The sequence below is a fragment of the Mus caroli genome, chromosome 11 (assembly GCF_900094665.2).
Source record: "Mus caroli chromosome 11, CAROLI_EIJ_v1.1, whole genome shotgun sequence".
Classification (NCBI taxonomy): Eukaryota; Metazoa; Chordata; class Mammalia; order Rodentia; family Muridae; genus Mus; species Mus caroli.
Window position 1 is genome coordinate 66,886,410 of NC_034580.1, and position 22,332 is coordinate 66,908,741.

The 22,332-nt window shown below is 44.1% G+C and overlaps 1 protein-coding gene across 8 annotated transcripts in view; it reads right to left on the reverse strand.

The window, feature by feature from the left end:
- Window positions 1–339: 339 nt before the first annotated feature.
- Kiaa0753 (KIAA0753 ortholog) overlaps window positions 340–22,332 on the reverse strand; it is a 54,312-nt gene continuing 32,319 nt past the window's right edge. For 6 of the 8 annotated variants that reach the window (XM_029483765.1, XM_021177912.2, XM_029483768.1 and 3 more), the window contains exons 10-19: window positions 21,845–21,964; window positions 20,675–20,764; window positions 20,391–20,480; window positions 16,038–16,116; window positions 15,166–15,258; window positions 13,123–13,308; window positions 11,993–12,074; window positions 5,732–5,852; window positions 5,138–5,362; window positions 340–1,866 (exon numbers count right to left, since the gene is read on the reverse strand). In XM_029483765.1, the coding sequence (XP_029339625.1) occupies window positions 1,749–1,866; window positions 5,138–5,362; window positions 5,732–5,852; window positions 11,993–12,074; window positions 13,123–13,308; window positions 15,166–15,258; window positions 16,038–16,116; window positions 20,391–20,480; window positions 20,675–20,764; window positions 21,845–21,964 (1,204 nt within the window). In that variant the 3' untranslated portion in view covers window positions 340–1,748. Of the gene's footprint in view, window positions 1,867–5,137; window positions 5,363–5,731; window positions 5,853–11,992; window positions 12,075–13,122; window positions 13,309–15,165; window positions 15,259–16,037; window positions 16,117–20,390; window positions 20,481–20,674; window positions 20,765–21,844; window positions 21,965–22,332 lie in introns of those variants that run through there. The other 2 variants (XR_002379189.2, XM_029483770.1) reach the window with 2 other exon arrangements.

Genomic DNA, 22,332 nt, shown 5'->3' on the forward strand with positions numbered 1-22,332 from the left:
ATAGGAGGCTGGGTCAGACCTGTAAGAACAGGCTAAGCAGGGCGTACTCAGCAAAGGCTCTGCTCCAGAGGCAGTGTCTAGGATACTAAGTGGGGACAGGGAGAGGAAGGAGCACATGACACAGTAATCTTCATGGGAGAGTGACTCCATGACCGTGGCCTATCTTATGACGTCAGGCTAGATGGCCCAGATTCTCCCTTCCTGCTCTCATCTATCGATGGGGGTGTGATGGTGTTTCTCAAACAGAGTGCACCCGCATTAAGTTATGCAGGGAACATTTTTAGCGCAATGCTCTAGTATGTGCTCAATAAATATTAGGTTTTATTAGCATTCATTTTTCTCTGAGGTGGCAAACAGTCTACTATGTTCATATCAAATACAAAAGTATTCCCAGTGGTTCCTGTAAATTCCATTTCACATTACCTGTGGGAAAAAGGAGATGTAAATTACTTCAAATAGACATGTTCACAATTTAAAATACTGAGTTTATTTTTTTTAAATCAGCACAGTAAAAACCGCAAATGACAAATGAGGACTACCAATGACAAGGGATTCTACCGGTTCAAGCGTACATGTTTAACTCTCCAGACTGAAGACCTATGAGTCCCTTGATGTCCTTTCTGAGGTTAAGTAGTATTAAACAGGAAAATATTAAACAACAATCAGTTTTTGTGACCAAAAAGCTTATATCATCACCTGAACTCTGGTACCTGAGAAACCACCCCAGGAGGCCATGTTGAGGCGTCTGTGGTAACAGACTCACATTCATCCTTGGGTGTCTCTCCCTTTGTTCCTTACACTTCCTTCACCAAGCGTCACACAAATAGCTGAGGCAAACTGATCCAGGGAAACTCTTTTCAGGGGACTGCCTATTTGTATGCACATTCCTTTTCTTTTTCTCAACCCCGAGTTCCTGAGAACCGTGGCACCGGGACCTAAGAGCCTTCAAAGGCCACGCGGCATCGTTGGTCCTCTGAAGAGCCCAGAAGTCCTCAAGTCACCCGCTTGATTCCCTCCTCCAGATGGGATGCTCCGTGGTGCAGACGCTTCTGCTTTCTGGGAGTGAGCTGGCATGGGGAAGGCCTGTCTTCAAATTCTTCTATATTCAGAGAAATGCATTTTATACTAGCATGTGTCCAAACAGCAATAAGTGACTCTGAGAAACTGAGAACGTGAAACACCCTAGAAAGTGAGAGCCACGGAGAAAGGTGTGCTTGGGCCTGTGTGCTCCGTCTGCCTGTGCGCTGGGCTCCCCACTTCCACTGCTGCTGAGCAGAGGCTTAGTGGCACCACCACTCTGCACTCCATGTAGCTTGCCGCCCAGGAAGGCCACACCACCAGTGACAATGTGATGAGCACACTTGCCAACAGGAGCCAGGTGCTGGGACCAGACAGTAACGGCACTTGGATTAGCACTGATCCCTCTACCCCCATGGGTTTAACAGAGGCTGGAATCCCTATGTGAAATATCTTTATCCATTACCTTTCAAAACATTTTGATCTCCAACTGAGTCAGAGGAAAATTATACATTCTGAAATGTTGTACCTTTCTAATTGTCTCACGCTCCTCAGGCGCCAGCAAATGTAACCCACCTTTTTATAACTTCTAGAAGCACTGCTAAGACAAGGAGAGGGTGAGCTCCCTGGCATCCTTCAGTGGGCAGCTGAGGACAGAGATTCCCCCACGGGCTGACAGCAGGTGGCGCTGACTATCCGGCAGTGATCTGAGGGCCCTGCCTGAACAGCTCTCATGCAGTGGCCTCTAGGAACTCTGAGGTGAACACAGCTTCTGCATAGTCTTCACACACATCCTGCAGTTCTGCAGCCACGGCCCCCAGTGCTTCATCTACCAGCTCATCTGAAAAGCTGGAAGACAAAGGACACAGCTGAAGGCGTGGGCAGCCAAACACAGAGCTGTTCAGTATTCATGAAAACCTAGTCAATCAGCTCAGAAACTGTGTGGAGATCAGAAGCCCGTAAGAGCCAAGATGTTTCTGGAAAAGAAAAAGAAAGGAGGGGGAGGGGGGAGACCTGGCTCTCCCAGATATTAAGATGGTAGCACCTAGATCCCCAAGCCCTGCAGGATCACCAAGACAGGCAGAATGGACCTCACCCTTGAGATGGCTGAAATCAGAGCTGACTGGAAATGAATAAGCTGGCCACAGTCCAGCCCAGCTCAGTGGAGGTGCATGCTTTCTCTGTAGGAAAGGGCAAGGTCCTCCATATCCCAAAAACCTTGACATAAACATATGCATGTATACACAATACACATCCTTTTTTATTTGAACTGTTAGAAACTATGTTGAAAACCTGGAATCCCTCAAGAACTTCAGTGTGTCCTAGAAAAGACACTGTGTAGACAAGTGTAGTAACATTACCATAAACCATTATCTAATCTTACATACAGACTTTATTCAAACCTTGACATCCATCCAAATAAGGCCCTTAAAACTTTTTAGAATCCAGGATCCAATCCAGGCTATTTAGTTGTCATGTCTCTTTAGATTTCTTTCCTTTAAAATATGTTCCTCAGTCTCTCTTTCAGACCAGAACATTTTTTGGAGAGTAAAGCTTTTTCCCTCATTGTCCTCATATCCTGGGTTGTTTAGTATTCTCTTATAGTCACTGTCAGCTGCATAGTTCTGGAACAGATGCAGAAGGGGGGATGCTGTGTCCCCTCAGTGCTTGTCCCTTCACTGGTGACTGCTGAGTTTGGCTACTCAGATATGGTTATGTCTGCCAGGCTCCTTCCCTTATAAATTACTATTTTCCATCTATAACTAATACATAAATCATATGGCGATATTTTCAGACTCACTTGGGGTTTGTAGAGCTTCTTCTGTCTTCATGGCCTTTGTTACTATGGAGATGACAGCTCTGTCACTCTGGACACTATTTCAGAGTCCTTCTCTTACTCTCCTCTCCCAAGGCAGAACCTCACATGATTGCCTAGTTGCCCAGTTTCACTGTTCATCTTTAATTTTGCCTTTACACACACACACACACACACACACACACACACACACACACACACGCTGTTCCACATTCCAAGCTTCCAGGTTTCCCTTCTATTGTGTCCAACTTGCTATTGTGCCTATCTAATACATTCCTCATTTCAGAAAATATGGTTCCCTGCCTCTCCCACCCCCGACCCCCATGGATGTATGTTTGGATTCTGGCGAGCTCCCAGGCCTCTGGCAGAATTCTATGTTGAGTCTCCTATTTCTACCCAGCAGGCAGCTCCTTGAGTCTGTAAAGTTTCACTATTTGGAGCTGCTGTGGATGTGCTGTCTGTGTTGCTTCTCTGTTGCCTGGCTATTTTCACTATAAAACAGACATTGTTTATGAACATTACAGAAGTAAACAAAGTCTCCTATGATTTCCTCCAGAGAAGATATGTTTGTTTACATATGGGGCCTGGGGAACAACAGTGCCTAGAGTCACCTCAGCAACTGAGAAGATGTGATATTCAGTGGGGTCCCTACGAAGACCCATTTATACCCAGATCACCTGACCTTCCAGAGAATGCAACCTTTCAAGGTTTCAACTGGAAGTGATACAAGGCTTGGGGATGTAGCTCAGCAGCAGAGGGTTGGCCCAGAGCATACAAGGTCCTAGGTTCAATACCAGCACCATAAGCAACAAAGTGAAGAAACTTCAGTAAGGCACTAGCCTCAGCTATTAACGGTTGGCTCCAGCCTCTGTCTTCTGGCCTCAGGAGGCTGTGGCAGTGCTCTCCTCCAGAGTGAACCATTCAGCACCACACCGTGGGCTGCGCTCTCTTCTCCAGGGTCCTGACCTACTTGTTCTTCATTACCTAGTTAGTATCTTGATACCTTCAAATGTATGCATTTTATTTTTAATCCAGCTTTTCTATTAACAGCTGCCCTCAGGGGAAAAGAGGTCTAAATCACCACGCGTGTCATTTCTGGAGGCAGAAGTGACCATCTCGTCCTGTGTTGCCTTCACTCTCTATATATCCCCCACCACTGCTTCTCCACCCAACTGTGAGGGAAACACAAGGGCACGGCTCATTCACTCACACAGCAGGTGGCAGGCCAGGGGTTTCCTTTCTTCACCCTGCCTCAAAGCAGCATGGCTCCTAAAGCCCCCTGTCTTCCCCTTTCTGTCTGGACTGGCTACTACCTACGCTCACTGGCAATGTCCCGGGAAGTGTTTTTTGCCATTTTGCTGAATATCCCACGTTGGAATCTAGGTTCCCTGAAGTCCTAAGTTTTCATTTTTAGTGCACATCTTGCCTGGCAAGCACATGGCCTCCAATAACTTAAGAAGAAAGAGTGTAGGATAGTGAAAGCTCAGAAATATGTAAAACAAGAGGCATATTTAAAACTTAAGAAAAAATATAAGCATCTCCTACTTTGCTCACTGATGAAAAGCGCCTTGCACTTTGTACTAAAGTGGAACTCAGAGCAGGGGCCCGGGGTGCAGGGAATGAGTAAGAGCAGTACAGTCAGAGCTTGCCAGTGGGTCTCAGTCTTGAGGATTCCTACGGCTGTTTCCTGCCCAGCAAACCGTATGCTCTCTAATAGAGTACAATCCTCACCATCAGCAACAAATTAGCCCCAACTTAAATATCTGTATTCATTCACTGAAGCCCTAACTCCCAATGTGACGGCCTGAGCCTAGAAGGAAATGAAGTTCAAATGAGGTCACAAGGGTGGACTCTTCATCATGGGAATGGTGCCTCAAGAGGAAGAGAGAGAGGACCTCTGTCACTAGAGGACAGAGCAAGAAGATAGCTGTCAGCCAGCCAGGAAGGGGACACTCACCAGACACTCCCATCTTAGATAACTCCCAGCCTCTAGACTGTGAAAAATACAGTCTTGTTGTTTTTAGTCCCTGAGTCTACAGTGTTTTAGGGCATCCTAAGCTCAGCCTGACAATTGGCCCAAGAGAAGGAGACTGAAGGGCACTCCACTCCTCCAGTGGCAAAGACCATGATGTTTTCATAGCTTCCTGCATCTAAAGAGCAGTTCACAGAGGAGGCAGCCCACAAGCCACTGGAGCCTCAGACCCTAAAGCAAAGACTAAGGCCTTGGCTGATCCTTTCTCCAGCTCCTCTTCAAGTAAGATTTAGTCCTTTGCCTGTAAACAGACACACAGAAATTTTACTGACCTTTCAGCTATTAGCCATGGGTTGAAGGAGCCTCTAGCCTCATGAGCTATGATCCGTAGGAATTGCTCAAACCGGCTACAGTAAGCACCAATGCTGTGCCGCATCCTGGGTGGGACTGAGAGGGGAGTTTGCCCTTTTCTCTGATGCAGGTCTTCTCTGGAGAGGGGCAGGGGGGCCTCCCTTTTCTCTGATCCTTCTTCTGTTGCCACACTTTCATCCAGTGAGCTGAGAACACAGAAGTATGAAGGGATTCAAACGTAAGCAAATGGTTTGTCTAAACAAAACTCAGCTCCTACCATCACTGCCCACTGCTCTTGCACCATAATAATCTTCCAAACTGCAAGGATTCTCGTGCCATAGATGAAATAAAACTCATACAAAGTGTCAGCCAACTTGTATATACCAGCTAAATGATGCCAGGTGCTGGAGGCTTCCTTACAATGCATGTGTTTGATGCCCGCCATGGAACCACTGTTTTATTGATTTACAAGACCTTGCTCAAAACTTCAGTCATGCAGAAACTAAAGGAATGCAGAATTTAACTACACCCAATGCCACCAACCAGCAAAATCACGCAGTGTCCCTGCCACTCACTTGGCATTGCAGGGCCTTTCTAACAAGATGTTCACAGCAGGGCACTTTTGAGTTGCTGTCTTGGTGATCTTGATTGGGTGGGAAGCCAAAGGTCCTTCACTTACAGGTGGGGTGTTCTGGTCTAGAAATAGAAAGGACAGGCATAAAATGACTGTCAAGAAAAACTGTGTCCTTCTTAGAGTATGGTAGTAGTTAGTGAGCTGTGAGGAAGTCACAGGCATTTTGCTTACACATTAAGACACAAAAAGTGGGGCAGAGGGGCTTCAGAGAAACAAAACCCCCGCAGAGTCAGTCTTCAGAAAAGAGAACTGCTCCCAGCTCTATGTGAGACTCCTTGCCTGGTCCACGAAAGGCCCTAGGAGACACCCATTTTACTGGTACCCAGCGGCCAGTACAGAAGTCTGAAGCCATGAAGTTTGTTTTTTAACCTTTAAATGCTTTGATTACTTTAGAAAGTGAAAGCCATTCAGACCTGAACACCTAATTAGGTGATCTAACTTGTCTCTGGACATTGTGCAAAAAATCTGCATAAGAATCAAAACTCCAATATATTAACTACAACGTGCAGGCAGGCCTGAGAGCTGTGGTGAGTTTGGGGTGATTCCTAGTTTTGAATGTGTTTCAAGTGGAAGGAAAAGAACCTGCTACCCAGGTAAAGCTGATCTAGAAGCACAGCGCCTGGGGCAGGTCCATGCTTGGGATCACACTTTCAGGAAATCACTGCCAAGGGCAGCCTTTGGAATAGTGTTACCAATCCTGAGTACAGTCACTTTTCAGTTATTCACAGAGGTGAGAGAAATGGATTAAACACCACATAACCCTAAGGCCAGTGTAGGTTTGGTTCTGTGATGTACCTGAGGCAACAAGCATGGCACCCAGATTCCTGCTTTGGTCTTGTGATGCTGGAATCACAAGCATCCAATACGCACTTTAGTGTTCTAAAAAGCTCCTTTGTCTCCTTTGTATGCATGTGTGTGTGTGTGTGTATATATATATATATATATATATATATATATATAAAATATGTGTTGGGTATGTGCACAGGGGTGCAGTTTCTGTAAACACTAGAACAGGGTGCTGGATGCCCCGAAACTGCACTTACAAGCAGTTGAGAGCTGCCTGATGTGAGTGCTGGGAATCAAACTCCAGTCCTTCGCAAGAGTAGTATGGTCTCTTAGCTGCTAAGCAATCTCCCCAGACTCTAAAGACCTCCTCTTAAATGTTAATGTAGCCTCTACATAGAGACCTATATAGCAACTAATAATTAAAAGTTGTCCTCCTGAAAGGAAAAGACACTTAAGCCCCCTCCTAAAATTGTCATTCACAGTATGCAACCTTTGTGGCCAAACCATCAGTAAAACACATCCCTTTCCTCTGTCTCCAATTCAAAAAGAAATGCTAAAATATCCACTGTCTGACTATACAATCATTAGAAGGGTTCTTGCACAGTAAGCAGGTTGCCAGCAAGACTGACTGACAAATTCTCTAGGTCTCAGTGAACCTGGGGCTTAGCTGGGAAAGTTAAGGTAGCTTGACAAACAGCTGTAGCCTGCTAGAACAAGCTGTAGGTGTTCATAGGCAGGAACCAGGCAAAAGGAGAGAGCTCTATAATAAAAACTCAGTATCTAATTGCTCAGGACACAGTAGTTGTTTAGATTTTGGAATCTGTGTATAAGCTTCACTGAACATCTCAGATGAACACTGGATCTCAGCACTTCTGTTTATGGCTGCTTAGCCCATATAAGAAAAGTACTGCATGGGTAGGATCACACAAGCCAGGCCCAGAATAGCAATTCAATTACTAGCCCATGAGGCAGAGGCCAGGGTCTGTCACCATGAGTAACAACTAAATGCATGAAAACTGCAGAAAACACACAAAGAGTACATGAGAGTTTGTAAAAGTGTCTTTTATTTGCCTGATGTAATTGTCATCTCAGGGGCTTACTGCTTTAATTGGAAGCTTCTGGCTTCCTTACAATCTAATTCAGGCCTAGAATGTTTCCAGCCTCTGAAACGTATTGCTGAATAGCTAGTTCTTTCTGAGCTCTGCCTGGCTGGTTCAACTCAGCTGTTCCAGCTCAAACTTCTCTCCACACTGACTGATCCAATCTGGCTTCTCTCTCTTAGCCTCTCCTGAATAGCTCTGCTTGGCCTCAAACTGGCAATCTGTTCTAATCTTCTGGCTCCTCCTCATTCTCTGGCTCTTTCTGTCTTCACCTATGTCTAGCTTGTTCTCTCATCAACCTGTCTCTCTGTAACTGTCCTGGCCTCCTCCTCTCTGCACTGCCTCTCAACTAGCTTCCCTGTCCTCTCTTCTCTGGCTAGAGTTGGGCATATCCTATTCTGTCAAATCTTTCTCTGATTCATCACTTTGTCTGCCACTCAATTAGACATCATTTTCAAACATGGGTACTTCCTTCTACAAACCAACTTTATCTTCATTGTTTGCGATTAAAGTCCTAAGGTCTGTCTGTATTCCAGCCAGAGGAATTAAAGATATGTGTTAAGGGTTGAGCTATAATACAACTAGAAATAGGTTTTTTTTTCCAGTAAATAACACAATCATGGTATGATTGAATATCCTACAACATGTGTTCTGTTAGATGGCCCATCTTTCAAAATTTAACATGGAGAATCCTTTTTCTAAAACAAAGACCCAAATTTGTATCTTGAAATAATTCCATATGATATAAGCAGGCATCAATCACCTAACCTAAGGCTTCCTTAACATCCAAGTAAGTGTAATAGGCACTGGATTTAAGTTCCATTGAGGGCAATGCTCACTCACATCTACTCCTTCATGAGGAAGATGAACATGAGGCAAACAGATTTCTGATGCTTCCCAGCACAGTGTGGCAGCAGCATAGCAATTGCAGCCAGTGTAAATGTTCAAGTTTTGAAAAGGAGAAGAGAAAAGCAAGTCTCTTTCACCAAATGGAAGGAGAACAAGTGAATATCCAGCAGCCTCTTCCTCAAACCACAAACGGTAATCTAAGACAGACCCTACCTAAGGCTAAACAGTAAAACAAACAAACCATAGAGCTCCTGGAAGAAAACAGCATCCTCTCACCTCAGTGGCAGGCAAAGCTTCCCTGGGCCACAAAAAATAAATCATATGCAAAGATTATTGAGGTTTTATCAGAATTAAAACTTTACTGTCACTGAGTGGTGGTTGCCCGCAAATTGTGTGTGTGTGGGGATTGCGGGGGGAGTAGTGGTGGAGGAAGTAAAGGTTGTTTTGGGGGAGAGGTGTGTGAAAATAAATGTTCTGGAACTGAGAAAGTAGTAATGAACACTGGTCAGACAACCTCGTGAAAATAGCAGTTACCTTAAAAAAAAAAAGTCAATGCCGTGAAGACAGCTCAAAGGTACAGCATGTGCTGAGCATATGCAAGGCTCTGGGCTTGAGCCTGCAAAACACAAAAACAGAAACAGAACAAACCAACCCAAAACGTATTTGACAAGAATTTATGCCTAAAACACACAGATCATCTGCATAATCAAAAAATAAAAGGGCAACCCAATTAAAAAGCAGAAAAAACAATTCTGGATATATCATTAAGAGTTATATATCATTAATGACTAATCACTTGAAAATATTCAAAGCACTACTCATCAAGAAAGAGAAATTGAAGCCGGGCGTGGTGGCGCACGCCTTTAATCCCAGCACTCGGGAGGCAGAGGCAGGCGGATTTCTGAGTTCGAGGCCAGCCTGGTCTACAAAGTGAGTTCCAGGACAGCCAGGGCTATACAGAGAAACCCTGTCTCGAAAAACCAAAGAAAGAGAAATTGAAGGCCTGAAGAGATGGCTCAGTGGTTAAGAACATAAATCACTCTTGCAAAAAACACAAGTTCAGTTCCCAGCCAGCACATGTGAACTGGACCATTCATTTCCCAACCATTTGAAGATTGAGCACTAGGGGGAAATCAATACCTTTGTGTGTCCCCACCTCCCATCCCAAAAGGCACATACACAGACCTAGAAATAACAATAAAGCTAAAAAATATTAGAAGAAAATGAAACTGAAATACCATGAGGAACCAATCCACCACCCTCCTCCTTGCCAGATTCATTACAAGAACACAATAGGCAAGACTTACACTGCCAAAGGCAAGCAAGCACAACTCAGTGGAGAAGGAAGCTGATCTGGATCAGCCTCTAGGCAACAGGCAGGCAGGCAGGTTTCTGTGAAGCCTGGTACACCTAGCACATGACCTAGCAAGTCTACTTCTTAGATACTTAACCAAGAGATATAAAAACTGATGGGCCACACAAAGACTACAAATTAATATGTTTACAGCCGATTTGACACAGGTCTGTGTGTAAGCAAAGCTAGCCTGGAATTCATATGTTACCCTGGATAGAACTCTCAATCCTCCTGCCTCAGCTTCAGATCACCAGGCTGGCTTTTAGATTCATAATTAAGTTTTAAAAAAATTTTAGATTTATTTTTATTCTATGTAAGTGACTGACTTGCATGTATATATGTACATGGTATGCCTGTTGCCACAGTGAACAAAAGAGGGATGTAGATCACCAGGAACTGAAGTTACAGCCTACTGTCCCTCATGTGGGTGTTGGGAACTCCAAGGTATTCTGCAAGAGCAACAGATGCTCTTAACCACTGAACTATCTCCCCAGCAGCTTAGATTTATTATTTTTTAATTTATTTATTTTATGTATATGAGTACACTGTTGCTTTCTTCAGACACACCAGAAGAGGGCCTCACATCCCATTACAGATGGTTTTAAGCCACCATGTGGTTGCTGGGAATTGAACTCAGGACCTCTGGAAGAGCAGTCAGTGCTCTTAACTGCTGAACCATCTCTCCAGCCCCAGATATATTCTTAATAGTCCCAAACCAGGAAAAAAACAAATACAGATTCACTGGCAAACATGCAAATTAGATGTGGTACAAACATTCCAAGGATTATTACTCAGGGAGAAAGAGGGAGGGGAAGAGAGAGAGCTAGAAAAAGGGCTAACTAGTAGGGTAAATGGATCCTGAGATGTTTACAGTCAATAGCTGGGTTACTTCCACTACAAAAAGGCCCTTAAGATCTTGAGATGGGTGGGGAGTAATCAGTGTAGTGACTGTAGTATCTTTACAACAGGCAAACAAAACAAAAGAAGGCCTGACCACAGAAGAAAGGTAGCTGACCATGGAAAGAGACACTGAATAACAAGGCCATGTTTGAAGAATGGAGGTAGCCTGAGGAGCTGGAAGACTGGAAGGAACAAGTCCTCAGCAGCAGCCTCAGAAGGAAACCCACCAGTAACTCAACTTCTTTTTGAGATTCATTTTCAGCCTTATGACCTCTCAGACTATAAGAGAATAATCTGTGTTCTAATTCAGTCATTTTTGGGTGAGGAATGCCCTAAGGTGTACAGCAGCAACATGAAATAAGCAACAACAGGCTATCAAATGCTATGCTGACTGAAAGAGCTAGTCACGAAAACATCCGCCCAGCAATAGACCTCACTTACTCAAACCTCTACATTACTCCACATGGTTGAAAAGCAATGCTGCCTAAAGTTAGGGCACTGACTGGGAAGAACACAGCAGATATTTTGGCAGCAACGCTGTGTGCTGCATCTAGACAGGAGTTTGGGTACGAAACAAACCCATTGTCAAAACTCCTCAAATGACAGCTAAGATCTGTGCATTATATATAGTTTTTTTCCTAGTTAATAAATTTGTGTGTATGTATGTGAGTGTGTGTGTGAGACAGAAAGAGAGAGGGAGATGGAGAGGGAAATCGCGCGAGAGATATTAAGTGTAAGAATGCAGGCACTGACATGCTATGGAGCATGCATGGAAGTCAGAAAACCCTTAGGTGTCAGTGAGGACCTTCTACTTTGTTTAAGACAGGGTCTTTCTTGCTGCACATGCCAGACTAGCTGGCTCAGGGGCTTCTGTCAGTTCTGCTTCAGCCTCTCACTAAGCCATCTCACCACCCCTTATATATACATTTTACATCAGATAAATAAAACAAAACCACAAATAAATATGAAACTCAAGTTGATGCTGCATATTTGGAGTAAAATACATGGTTATCTGGCAATCTACTTTGAATTGCTTAGCTAAGACATCTAAAATACAAACTGAGATGAACTGAGGACAGAGGGGCAAAGTGCAATGTGGGGCCTCAGGACTACAAGGTGGGAGTTTGTCACTGGACAGTTTTCTCAATCTTTCATTATGCTGGAGAATTTTCAGAGTAAAATATTGAAGGTGGGGTTAGGGAGAAGCACCTACCATTTCTTTCTTCGTGCATCCATAAGTGAGGGTCAGCGTATACAATTTTATTATATCTTTGGCGAACTGTCTCCTGGTATTTCTTTAAAAAAGAAAGTTTAATTTATGAGAAAAAGTAAGTTTCATTATAAACCAGAAGAAGTAAGTGTGGAAACAGCTCAGCAGACAGACACTGATGAGAGCAGGCATCTGCTGGGACAGCTCCTGAGGGAAGCCCAGAAGTGTGAGCATGGCTGAAACCTCAGGCAGCAAGCATGTCCCCTAGAGCTGCTGTGCTGACAGGCACATCCTGTCCCCGTCCATCTACGGGCCTCCTGTACTTTACTCTGCATGAGTCTGCCTTCCAACAGACAGAGTCATCTATTTCCACTGTGTAGGGCAGCTCAGATCCAGCCAGTTACCCCAAGAGAGGGAAAGTGGTTAGAAGAATAGGACAAACAGCATAGCTTTACATTTTCAAAAACAACCAAAAATTATCTTCTCTATCATTTCCTATTTAGCAATGAGAAACAAGTGAGTTAATCACAGTACAACTAAAGCAAAACTGCTGAGTGTGGGCTCAGACCTGGACCAGCCATCCGAGCTCTCAGTAGTTTTTATGACCTTGACCACACCATTTGACCACTGGTTTTGATTCCTGCTCTTGAACAATCTAGTAGGATGGTTCATGTCTGAGGTCTCTAAGTTTATAAGGAAAAGGAGTCACTCTGAAAGTAGTGTCTGGATCTAAAGAACTCGAGGGCACCTGTGATTTGACAGGATCACTGCAGCAAGGTAGAAGAGGTGAGACTGGAGTCTATAAGGGATTGATGCAGAAGTCAGTGATCCAAACTGTGGGACCACACCTGGGCCTCTATGATCTTGGAATTATGAGTCACTGTCAACAGTGTGATAACAGGATGGGTTATATATATGGTGATAACACTTACTGGCCTCTATATCTTCTTCTGTTCTCAAATACCCTACATATTAAGGTAAGCAACTGAGCCAAGCAAGGTCTTACACTCAGCTGGCAACAGTTTCAATTTAAAAGTAGGATGCTGAGGCTTTGCCATATTGAGTATCAGCAGTGTGATCAGGAGCAGAGGTGGACACCCACTGGCAAAACAGAGCAGCACCCCAGACCTTACTTCCATTTCTTCCATCCGGAGCATCATGGTCTCTAGATCTGGGCTGGCCTTGCTGTCCCCCAATCTGGCTGAAGTTTCTGACCCCAAGATTTTATCCTGAGTCATAGACCAGAGCTCATGAGCAGTATCTTCCAAACAGTCACCCAGCTGAGAAATATTCCTGGATTCAAAACGGACATCTGAAGCCTACAAAATGAAAGAAGAAATGGTGGAAAAGTGATATAAGAGGACTGAAAAATTAAGGATTGTTGTTGATCATTATACCCCAAAGCACAGTGATGCAACTACAGAGATTCTATAGAGAACAAACTTCTCAGTCAGCAGGTACAATTCTTATCAGTTATTGAAATGACTGCACTAACCAAGCAGCGCCGTTTCATTTGTGTTGCTGGCTGGCAGGGCATGTGTGTCTTTTGCCATGTTTAGGGGAATGTTCCTTAAAGCATCATGGCACTACCAAGTACAAGGTTCTTCTCTTTGCTCTTGGTATAATCTATGAGAGCCTTACCATTCTCTCCTGACTTTGTGTTCTTTATATCCACAAAGTGCTTTCTTTACAGTTTGCAAAGCATTTCTCCCTGCTTGCTTACTTCTCTCTTTCTCCCCCACCCCTCTCTACATAGCCCTGGCTGTCTTGGAACTCACTCTGTAGACCAAGATAGCCACAAACTCACAGAGATCCACCTGCTTCTGTCTCCCGAGTACTGGGATTAAAAGGTGTCTGTTACTACACCTGGCTATTTATCTTGATCCTAATATAGGTCTGTAATCTGATCTGTTTAGGTGTTTTTGTTTTTGTTTTTTGTTATTTATTTATTTGCAAAGACTGTCTTCTGGGTAAAGAATGAAACATTTCTGAGATTAAGGCCTGGTTCTGCTCTACAACTTTGAACAAGTTTCCTGGGCTTGCTGTTGTCGTCGTCTTTGTGTCCTCCTCCTGCTGTACTTCCTTCTTCTCTTCCTTCTCCTCTTCCTTCTTTTTATCTCCTTCTCACTCCTCCTCTCCCCCTCCCTCCCTCTCCCCTCCTTCTTCTTCTACACAATAAGTGGGACTCCAACACTAAACACCAGCACAAAAGAATTATAACAATGGAGCTACAGCTAAAATCCTGTTTAATAGATTTGATATATTCTTGACCTACAGTCTTCTTGTTCCCAAGGCCACTGGGCTATTAAAACTTCACTCCTGGGCTGGGGAAATGGCTCAGTGGTTAAGAGCCTCTGCTGTTCCTTCAGAGGTCCTGAGTTCAATTCCCAGCAACCACATGGTGGCTCACAACCATCTGTAATGGGAATCTGATGCCCTCTTCTGGTGTGTCTGAAGACAGTAACAGTGTACTCACATACATGAAATAAATAATAAACCTTACTCCTGTTCCCTTCTGGCTCCTTTAGATTCTGCCTGTTGCTTACTTTGAGCAATTACAGCAGCAAGCACTTCTTTTCCACCTTTAGAAAACTAAAGGAATGCAGCCTGCACCTTCTACTCGAAAGTCCCTAAGCTAGATAGGCAGGGACAGTTCCCTAAACATTAAAAGCAAATCCTGCAGAGAAATATTAGCTTGGACAACAAAAGAGGTATTTATTTTTCTCATTTCTTTCTTGGACCTTCTTTCCTCTCTACTGGGCCAGACACAAAACCTGCCTGCCTAACAAGAACATCAGGCCTTTCAGAGAAAGGAAATTAGGCCAGTACTGAGCCAAAGTAGGCTGGATGGCAGGAAAGGAGGGCAGCCATTCTCCTGCTGCAGGCTGTCCACAGTCAGGCCACAGTTTATCTACACTCTGCCCTGAGGGGGAGAGATAACAGTGCACCAGTGGAAACCTGTGACTCTAGAGATGTCTCTGAGCTGTTTGCATGGCTGATCCAGACCCAGAACTAAATACACACTCTAAGAACTAACATGCTGCATAAGGAAAATAATTTCCCTCTCCTTGAGTAGGATAATGTAGTGTTTGCAAAGTAATCTGCATATCATTTTCCTTTCACTGGAGATGTTATCATGTGATAAAAGCAGCAGACCAACCACACACCACACACACCTGCTGGGCAGGCTGGGTTGCTGCTGCTGCTGCTGCGTGCCGTGATGGACGATCCTTCAAATGATTATTTGCTTCCACCGAAGAATTCACTCTCTATGAAAATGGACAAAGGCACTCATGGATTATAAAAACTCACAGTTTATATTAGAACAAATGAGCCGTGTTGCAGAATAACCTGTGAGGAACTGTCCATCAGCTCTAGCTGCACTATGCTTTTTGTAGCAATTAAAGTACTCAGTCCTTGTGAAAACAAATGCCATGTGTTGTTCTTGGCACTCTGGATATTTTTATAAACACTGCCAGAGTAGTTATATGCTGTTACACAAGTCATCAACTTGCCTGTTGTATACTTGGCTCACTATTCAAATGAGGAGACTACACTTAGAGTATACAGGGATAAAATCCTGGTATACTCTAAGTCATTTCATCTTTGAGAAAGTCCTAGTTTGTACAGAGTGCCCCAAATATCCCTATCCAACTGTAAAATAGCCAATCATTCTAAGTTATCAAGGTCACAGAGACCAGCACCCAGGGGATCATTAAATGAACACCATTTTTATCAATGAATTTTCCCATTTACAAAGAATGAAAAATGCAGTCTAATATCCTTTCCCAAGTTAAAATGTCACTCTTCTCAAAAGCAATGCTTCTCTTGACACAGAGGATATGTGGATAGTGAATATTGTGTGACATCTTGGAAGTGGTGAAGAGCCCAGCAGTGAAACCATGTTCTGTCTATAGGCTCATCTGCCCTTCAGCCTCCCACCACCGAAGAGACACTTGGCCCTCTAAAAGAGGGTCAGAGTGACCTAGGCAACAACTCTTTTCATTTCAGAACTGCCAAAGGCAAGCAAACAAGATAAATCAATTACCTGGGCCTTGATCAAGAGGGGCTTCAACCGCTCCAGAACTGCCTCCTCCACCTTGTCAGCTAACTGGGTGGCAGAGACACTGTTTAGAAATAAAATTGAAAATTCAAGTCTGCAGTCAGAATGTTCTATTCTGCATAATCTGTAACTCCTCCAGGTAAAGGCAAAGAAAGGGACCTCAAATCCACAGTGCTCCTCCCCCTGCCACAGCCACACAGACCCCTGGCCACACGCACCCCTGGGTCTTATGAAAGGTACACATGGATTCAGTTGCTCTACATGAGACCAAATTCCCTGCTCCCTCTCTGCCCAACCCCCTCCTGCTTACTGATCAGCATGCAGCTCTCAGCTACTTCTCTACTACTAAGCCTGCCTGCTACCATGCTGTCTGACGACCCACCATGATGATAATAAACTAAGTCTTTGAAATTGTAAGCAAGCCTCCAATTAAATGCTTTCTTTTATAAGAGTTGCATTGGTCATGGTGTCTCTTTACTGCAATAGAACACAACAGAAACTAAAACATACAAGAAGTATACGACCTGGTAAATTTACTCTGGGCACTTACTACAGAGAAATAAAATTCATCACATAATACATGAATATTTATATAATCCCTAGTCACAGTAATGTCAAGCTAAAGACAACCCATATATCCCTCAGCTGTTGACTAAGATGAGTGGTTAAACCATGAGATCCGACTCACCAGCAGATGAATGAACAAATAATATATGTAGTGACCAGAATGAAGCTCCATAGATTTATATTAGAAAAAAAGTCAATTCTAGGGCAAGTGAGATGGCTCAGCAGCTAAAGGTATTTGTTGCCAAGCCTGATGACCAGAGTCTGATCTCCATAGCTGAAAAGAGACCAGATTCCTGCAAGCTGGCCTCTGGATTAGCTGCCACACTTACTGAGTCATTTGAATAGTTAGTCCCTAATTAGTAGAACAGTTGTTTGTGAAGAATTAAGGGGTGTGGCCTTGTGTGGGGAATTGCAGGCTGGTATCCAGTCAGAGCTGAGGTCTGAACCCCGATGGTCATAATTCACCTACATGACATGGTAGGAGTTCCCTCACGCTCCTGGAATTCTGGCCCCTGCCCTTAGGCCACCTTAGTACCACCTCCCACAGCCCCCACAAGAGAAGCATGGTCAGTAGTCAGGTAAGCAATGGCCCAAGCTTCTGACCTTCAGGCTAAACTCCTCCCCAGTTACCTAGCAACAGTGAAGACCATAAAAAGGGGTGCTCAGCTCCACCTTGCTCTCTCACTCCTTTGTCCTCTAACCTCTCTCATCTCTCACTTCTCTCTCCTCTTCCCTTCTTTGTCTTTTCTCTCCTCTCTTCCTTTCTCTCTCCTTCCTTCTAGCCTTCTCTCTCCTCTCTCTCTCTCTCTCTCTCTCTCTCTCTCTCTACTTTAGCAAAGTAGCTGGGTGGGTGGGTGGGGGGTTTCCCCCAGGTAGGGCCGTCCCTTGGCCACCCCTGAAGAGTGGGATTAGAGGAATGCCCACCCAGGCAAGAGTGGATAGGGTAGGTAGCAGCCCTCCCACCGCTGATTGACCAGAGAATAGGGAAACTCTGGTGGGGTATGGGCATCTTTTTCCTATCCCACTTCTCCTGGGCCCCCCTCCAGGACCCCCCACCCCTTTATTTTGTTCCCAACAGCCTTGTCAGAGGAGGTGTGTCACTGGGGGAGGGATTTAAGGTTTCAAAGTCATTCCCATTGTGCAGCCCTCCCTCCCTCTCTCTGCCTCCTACTTGTGGAACAAAATATGAGCTCTTAGCCATTTCTTCATGTTGCTATCATGTCTAATTTTCGGACACTTCAAGCTTTCTTTTATAAGCTGCCTTGGTCATGGTGTTTTATTAGAGCAATAGAAAAGTCACTAAGACTGGGCAAACCTGAATACATTCACAAGGGTGTCCACAGAGTGCACGTCAGTAAGTGCGTCCTAACGCTCAGAGAAATAAGAAACCTACCATAAAGGAGATGGGAACTCTAGATGTGCACACCGACACCAGACTCTACAGAGCCATATGGGCCATGTGTATAAGAAATGTTCCTACCATATCTGAACGCATTTGCCCATAGAATGAGATGGCAAGTCACCAAACAACAGGCTTTATACTCTGGCAATATATGTCCTCATTACCACATTCAAAACCCTACAGACAAAACAACAAAAGCCACTAACAACCAAATTGCCCTCACCACACACATATACACACAAACCCTACAGACAGTCAGTGTGAACTATCTGTAGTGTGAAATAAAGTTATAAAATTGCAATTTTAAAAAGAAGCTAAGTTAGGCTGTGCTTCAACACAAGAATACAAACAGAACGAAGGCGTGACAACATGGAGATCCATGTGAGCAAAGCTAGCCTGGATGCTTGTCTTGTGTTCCCTGATGCTGATGAAGTTCTGGCCTTCTGTGACCTATCCCCACAGGCCGCCCAGCCAGACCTAAGGAAGCAGAGCACGGCCAGGCAGTCCCCCACCTGATGAGGAGCCCAGTGCTCACTGGGCCTAGTTCACCCACAGTCTGAGGTGGTGACCCTATGTCATGTCTGCCATGGCTCAGTCATACTCTCACTAGGACTCCTGGAGCCAGGCTCTCGAGTACTCTGATGAAAGCTCAAAGTCAGGTTATGATCTACATTCTAAGACCTAGTCTCCAGAGTCTATCTAACACCAGAAAACTGACCATTCCATGCTCAGCTAAGTTTGTACTTCTGTTTCTAAAATTAAGGTTGTTGCCAGAAATGTATATATCAGTAGATTTGTAAACTGTGAACAAAGGCAATGAAAAGATGAACTCAGGAATCAGGGCAGTAGGTACCTCTGGGAAAGGAGGCTTAGCTTCTACAACAGTATTATTGGTTTGGCAGGTGTTTATTTATAATATCCCGAATCATACATGTGAATTTAGTGTTTTTCTATGTGTATGTGTACTGGCTATTTTTGTGTCAACTTGACACAGCTGGAGTTATCACAGAGAAAGGAGCTTCAGTTGAGGAAATGCCTCCGTGAGATCCAAATGTAAGGCATTTTCTCAATTAGTGATCAAGGGGAAAAGGCCCCTTGTGGGTGGGACCATCCCTGGGCTGGTAGTCTTGGGTTCTATAAGAGAGTAGGCTGAGGAAGCCAGGCGAGGCAAGCCAGTAAAGAACATCCCTCCATGGCCTCTGTATCAGCTCCTGCTCCCTGACCTGTCTGAGTTCCAGTCCTGACTTCCTTTGGTGATGAACAGCAGCATGGAAGTGTAAGCCGAATAAACCCTTTCCTCCCCAACTTGCTTCTTGGTCATGATGTTTGTGCAGGAATAGAAACCCTGACTAAGACAGTATGCTACATTTATTTTTTTCCAGGAAAAAAATACATAAAGAATAAATGAGTTGCAAAAAGGCAAGTGGATAGGAGTTGCAGATAGGCACTCAATCTTCTAATGGCTAGAGATGACTAAGGCAGACTCCCTCCAACAGCAGTGACCACATCAGCTCAGAGGTATGTATACCCATGTTGGCCACCAGAAGAGTCTGGAAATATCAGCTATGTGTGTAGGGTCAGTCTTAAGATTCTGTGACTGTGTAACTGAAATCTTAACTCCAGTCACCTTGGCGTCTAACTGAGGTGAGCGCTGTTATGAACGATGGTGAGAAGTTCAGATGCTTCCTTCACTCAGTGCTTGCTCATTTACTACAGGGGAAATGGTCATCAGAGCTAGAAAAAAGTAGTCAACTGTGGCAGTGGCATCGTCCCCACTCCATCTTAAGCATATTTCTTTATTGCTTGACTTCTTTATTGTATGATCAGGATATTATAAATGAACACCTGTGCATCGCTTCCTAAACCAATGTTACTGTTGTAGATGCTAAACCTCCTTTTCCAAAAGTACCTGATTCCTGAGTTCATCTTTTCATTGCCTTTGTTCACAGCATCCACTGACGTTCAGTAGCAGCATTCTTAGGTGATGAATAGGGAAAAGCAGCCTCACCTGAAAACCCCATCTGCATTCAGCTAAGGTGAGACAACAGCATCTATACACTCATGATTGACAGACCATGCACATCCACATGGTCTCTGCCCTCAGGAAGACTGGCATCCACCTAGTGTAGTGCCTTGGGATATAAGGCAGCAAACAAGAAGCAAACACAGAACACCCCCAGATCATACATACATGCTTTTGCAATTCTCCTTCACACTCCATACACAACCAGGAAACCATGCCATAGTGCATGTGGAAACATGCAAACACTCATTCATTCGATTACACACTTTTAGAGTTCCAACTATATGGATCAACTAAATCTATATAGGGACACATACCTTATTTCGCCCAGGTAACAAACATATACCTTAATTTTTGAAGTCTATCCATCTCTTCAGCTTTCAGTTCATCCAACTCTTTGGTTCTTCTAGAAGTCTCAGCCTCAAGCCAATTGAGCCTAAAGGGCAGTGAAGTCACATCAGTTCTTCTCAAAGCTAAGCCAGGATGCCCTTGGCTTCTATCTCTGCTCTCCTGAAGACTTCCTAGGTGGCTTTGAAGTCTTAAGGAGGCAGAAAGCCAGTAAGCCCAGAAGCATGGCTGACATCAACAACCATGACTCACTTCTTGTTTACTTCAGGAACAAATACTTACCTCTGCTTTTGCTTTCTTTCCATTTCTTTGGCTTCCAATTCTTCTAGTTCCTTCAGTCTTTTGGAAGACTCAGCATCTGGCCAAGAAAGCCTAACAGGCAATACAAGGAGTCAAGGTAAGCAAGCCTCAACACCACAGGGTGTCATTACCACAGAAACAGAGAAGAAATGAGTCCCCTCCCTCTAACCCAGCACCAATCCTGGCTCTATTAAAGGACCCAAAAGTAATGTATCCTCTGGGTACCCATGAAAGCTCCCACACCATGTTCCTATAAAAGGATATTTATGCTCAAAAGTACTTCAAGTTAGTATACACACAAGAAGGGACCAGCAAGAAAGGCAACCACTGATCTCAGGACATGTTACTTGTTTAGACAAAGAAACAAGAGCCTAGTGTAGGTGTTAATAAAGCCAAATAAAAACAAAAGAGGACATTAACTGTAAACAATTTTATTATATGTGCCTGTCAAAGAGTTTTGATTCCTGTGGTTGTGGCTTTGTGAATGTTACCTAACGGCCCACTCTTTTCTAAGGGCTGTAGATGGAGCTAGGCCTTCATGTACACAGTGGAGCTGCACCATACCCTGAGCTCCCCAGCCCTAATACCCACTTTCAATTTTGCTTTCCCATAATTGCCAGGGTAATTTCAACAAAACAAATGCAGAGCAAGCTGTTTTCACTGCTGCCGTCCTTGGGAACACTCTCATTATACCCCTCACTTTATTCCCGCCTGTGCAAGCCCTGGTTTAATGTCGACTTCCCTGTGCGAAGCTTCATTCTCTGCAGCAAGAAGAAAACACTCCCTGTTCTGAACCTGCCCAGATCTTAGGGTGTATACCACATTCTATCTTCAATCATAGCTAATTACATGAATTTTCCACTGGCTGCAAATAAGAACTGGGATTATGGTCTGATTTGCTCTTTTAAAAAAGTACATAAAGCACACAACTGTGCCATATACAAATTGGCAAATGACATACACAGAAGTTTTTGAATGAATGAAATAAGAAGAATAAAAGTATGGTGGGCCTGTCATAACCTGGGGAGTGTAATCGGGAAGTCCAACAATCTAATTTTATATAATCATCCTAGACACTGCAAAGACAAGAGCGCTTTGCTTCAGAGTCTGTATTAATGGAGCCCTTTAATGTTGAGAATTGCTAATACAAACCTGGCTGCTTCTTGCTCAGCATCACCTCTCAGCTGACTTTCCTTGTGGGTATCCTCTTGCTGTAGGGACTGCTCCTTTGCAGCATCTCTGGGGCTGTACTTCACCTTCAGCCACGCAGCACTACGTGGAATGAAAAAGCACGCCTTTTATAGTCATTCGCCTACCTGCTGTGACTCATTCTAAAAGAACCCTATGATGCTGACCTACAGCTCAGAGCCTGGCATAGAAAAGTGAACGTGAGGATTCTTCAGCTCTCATGCAGAGAAGACCCCTTTGCTTCAAGAAGCAGTCACTATTTCAATTAAAATTTAAAAAAAACTGTCATAGAATAAAGGATGTTCTTCAACAAAACCTGCTTTAAATATATAAATAGGAGTCACTAATAATAACTCAGGTCACATTCCTCTAGGTGTCTATGTTAGGTTTCACACAGCACTCTGATCCAGGAAGCCTTATCTGCCTCACATTTCCACCCACCATACATACAT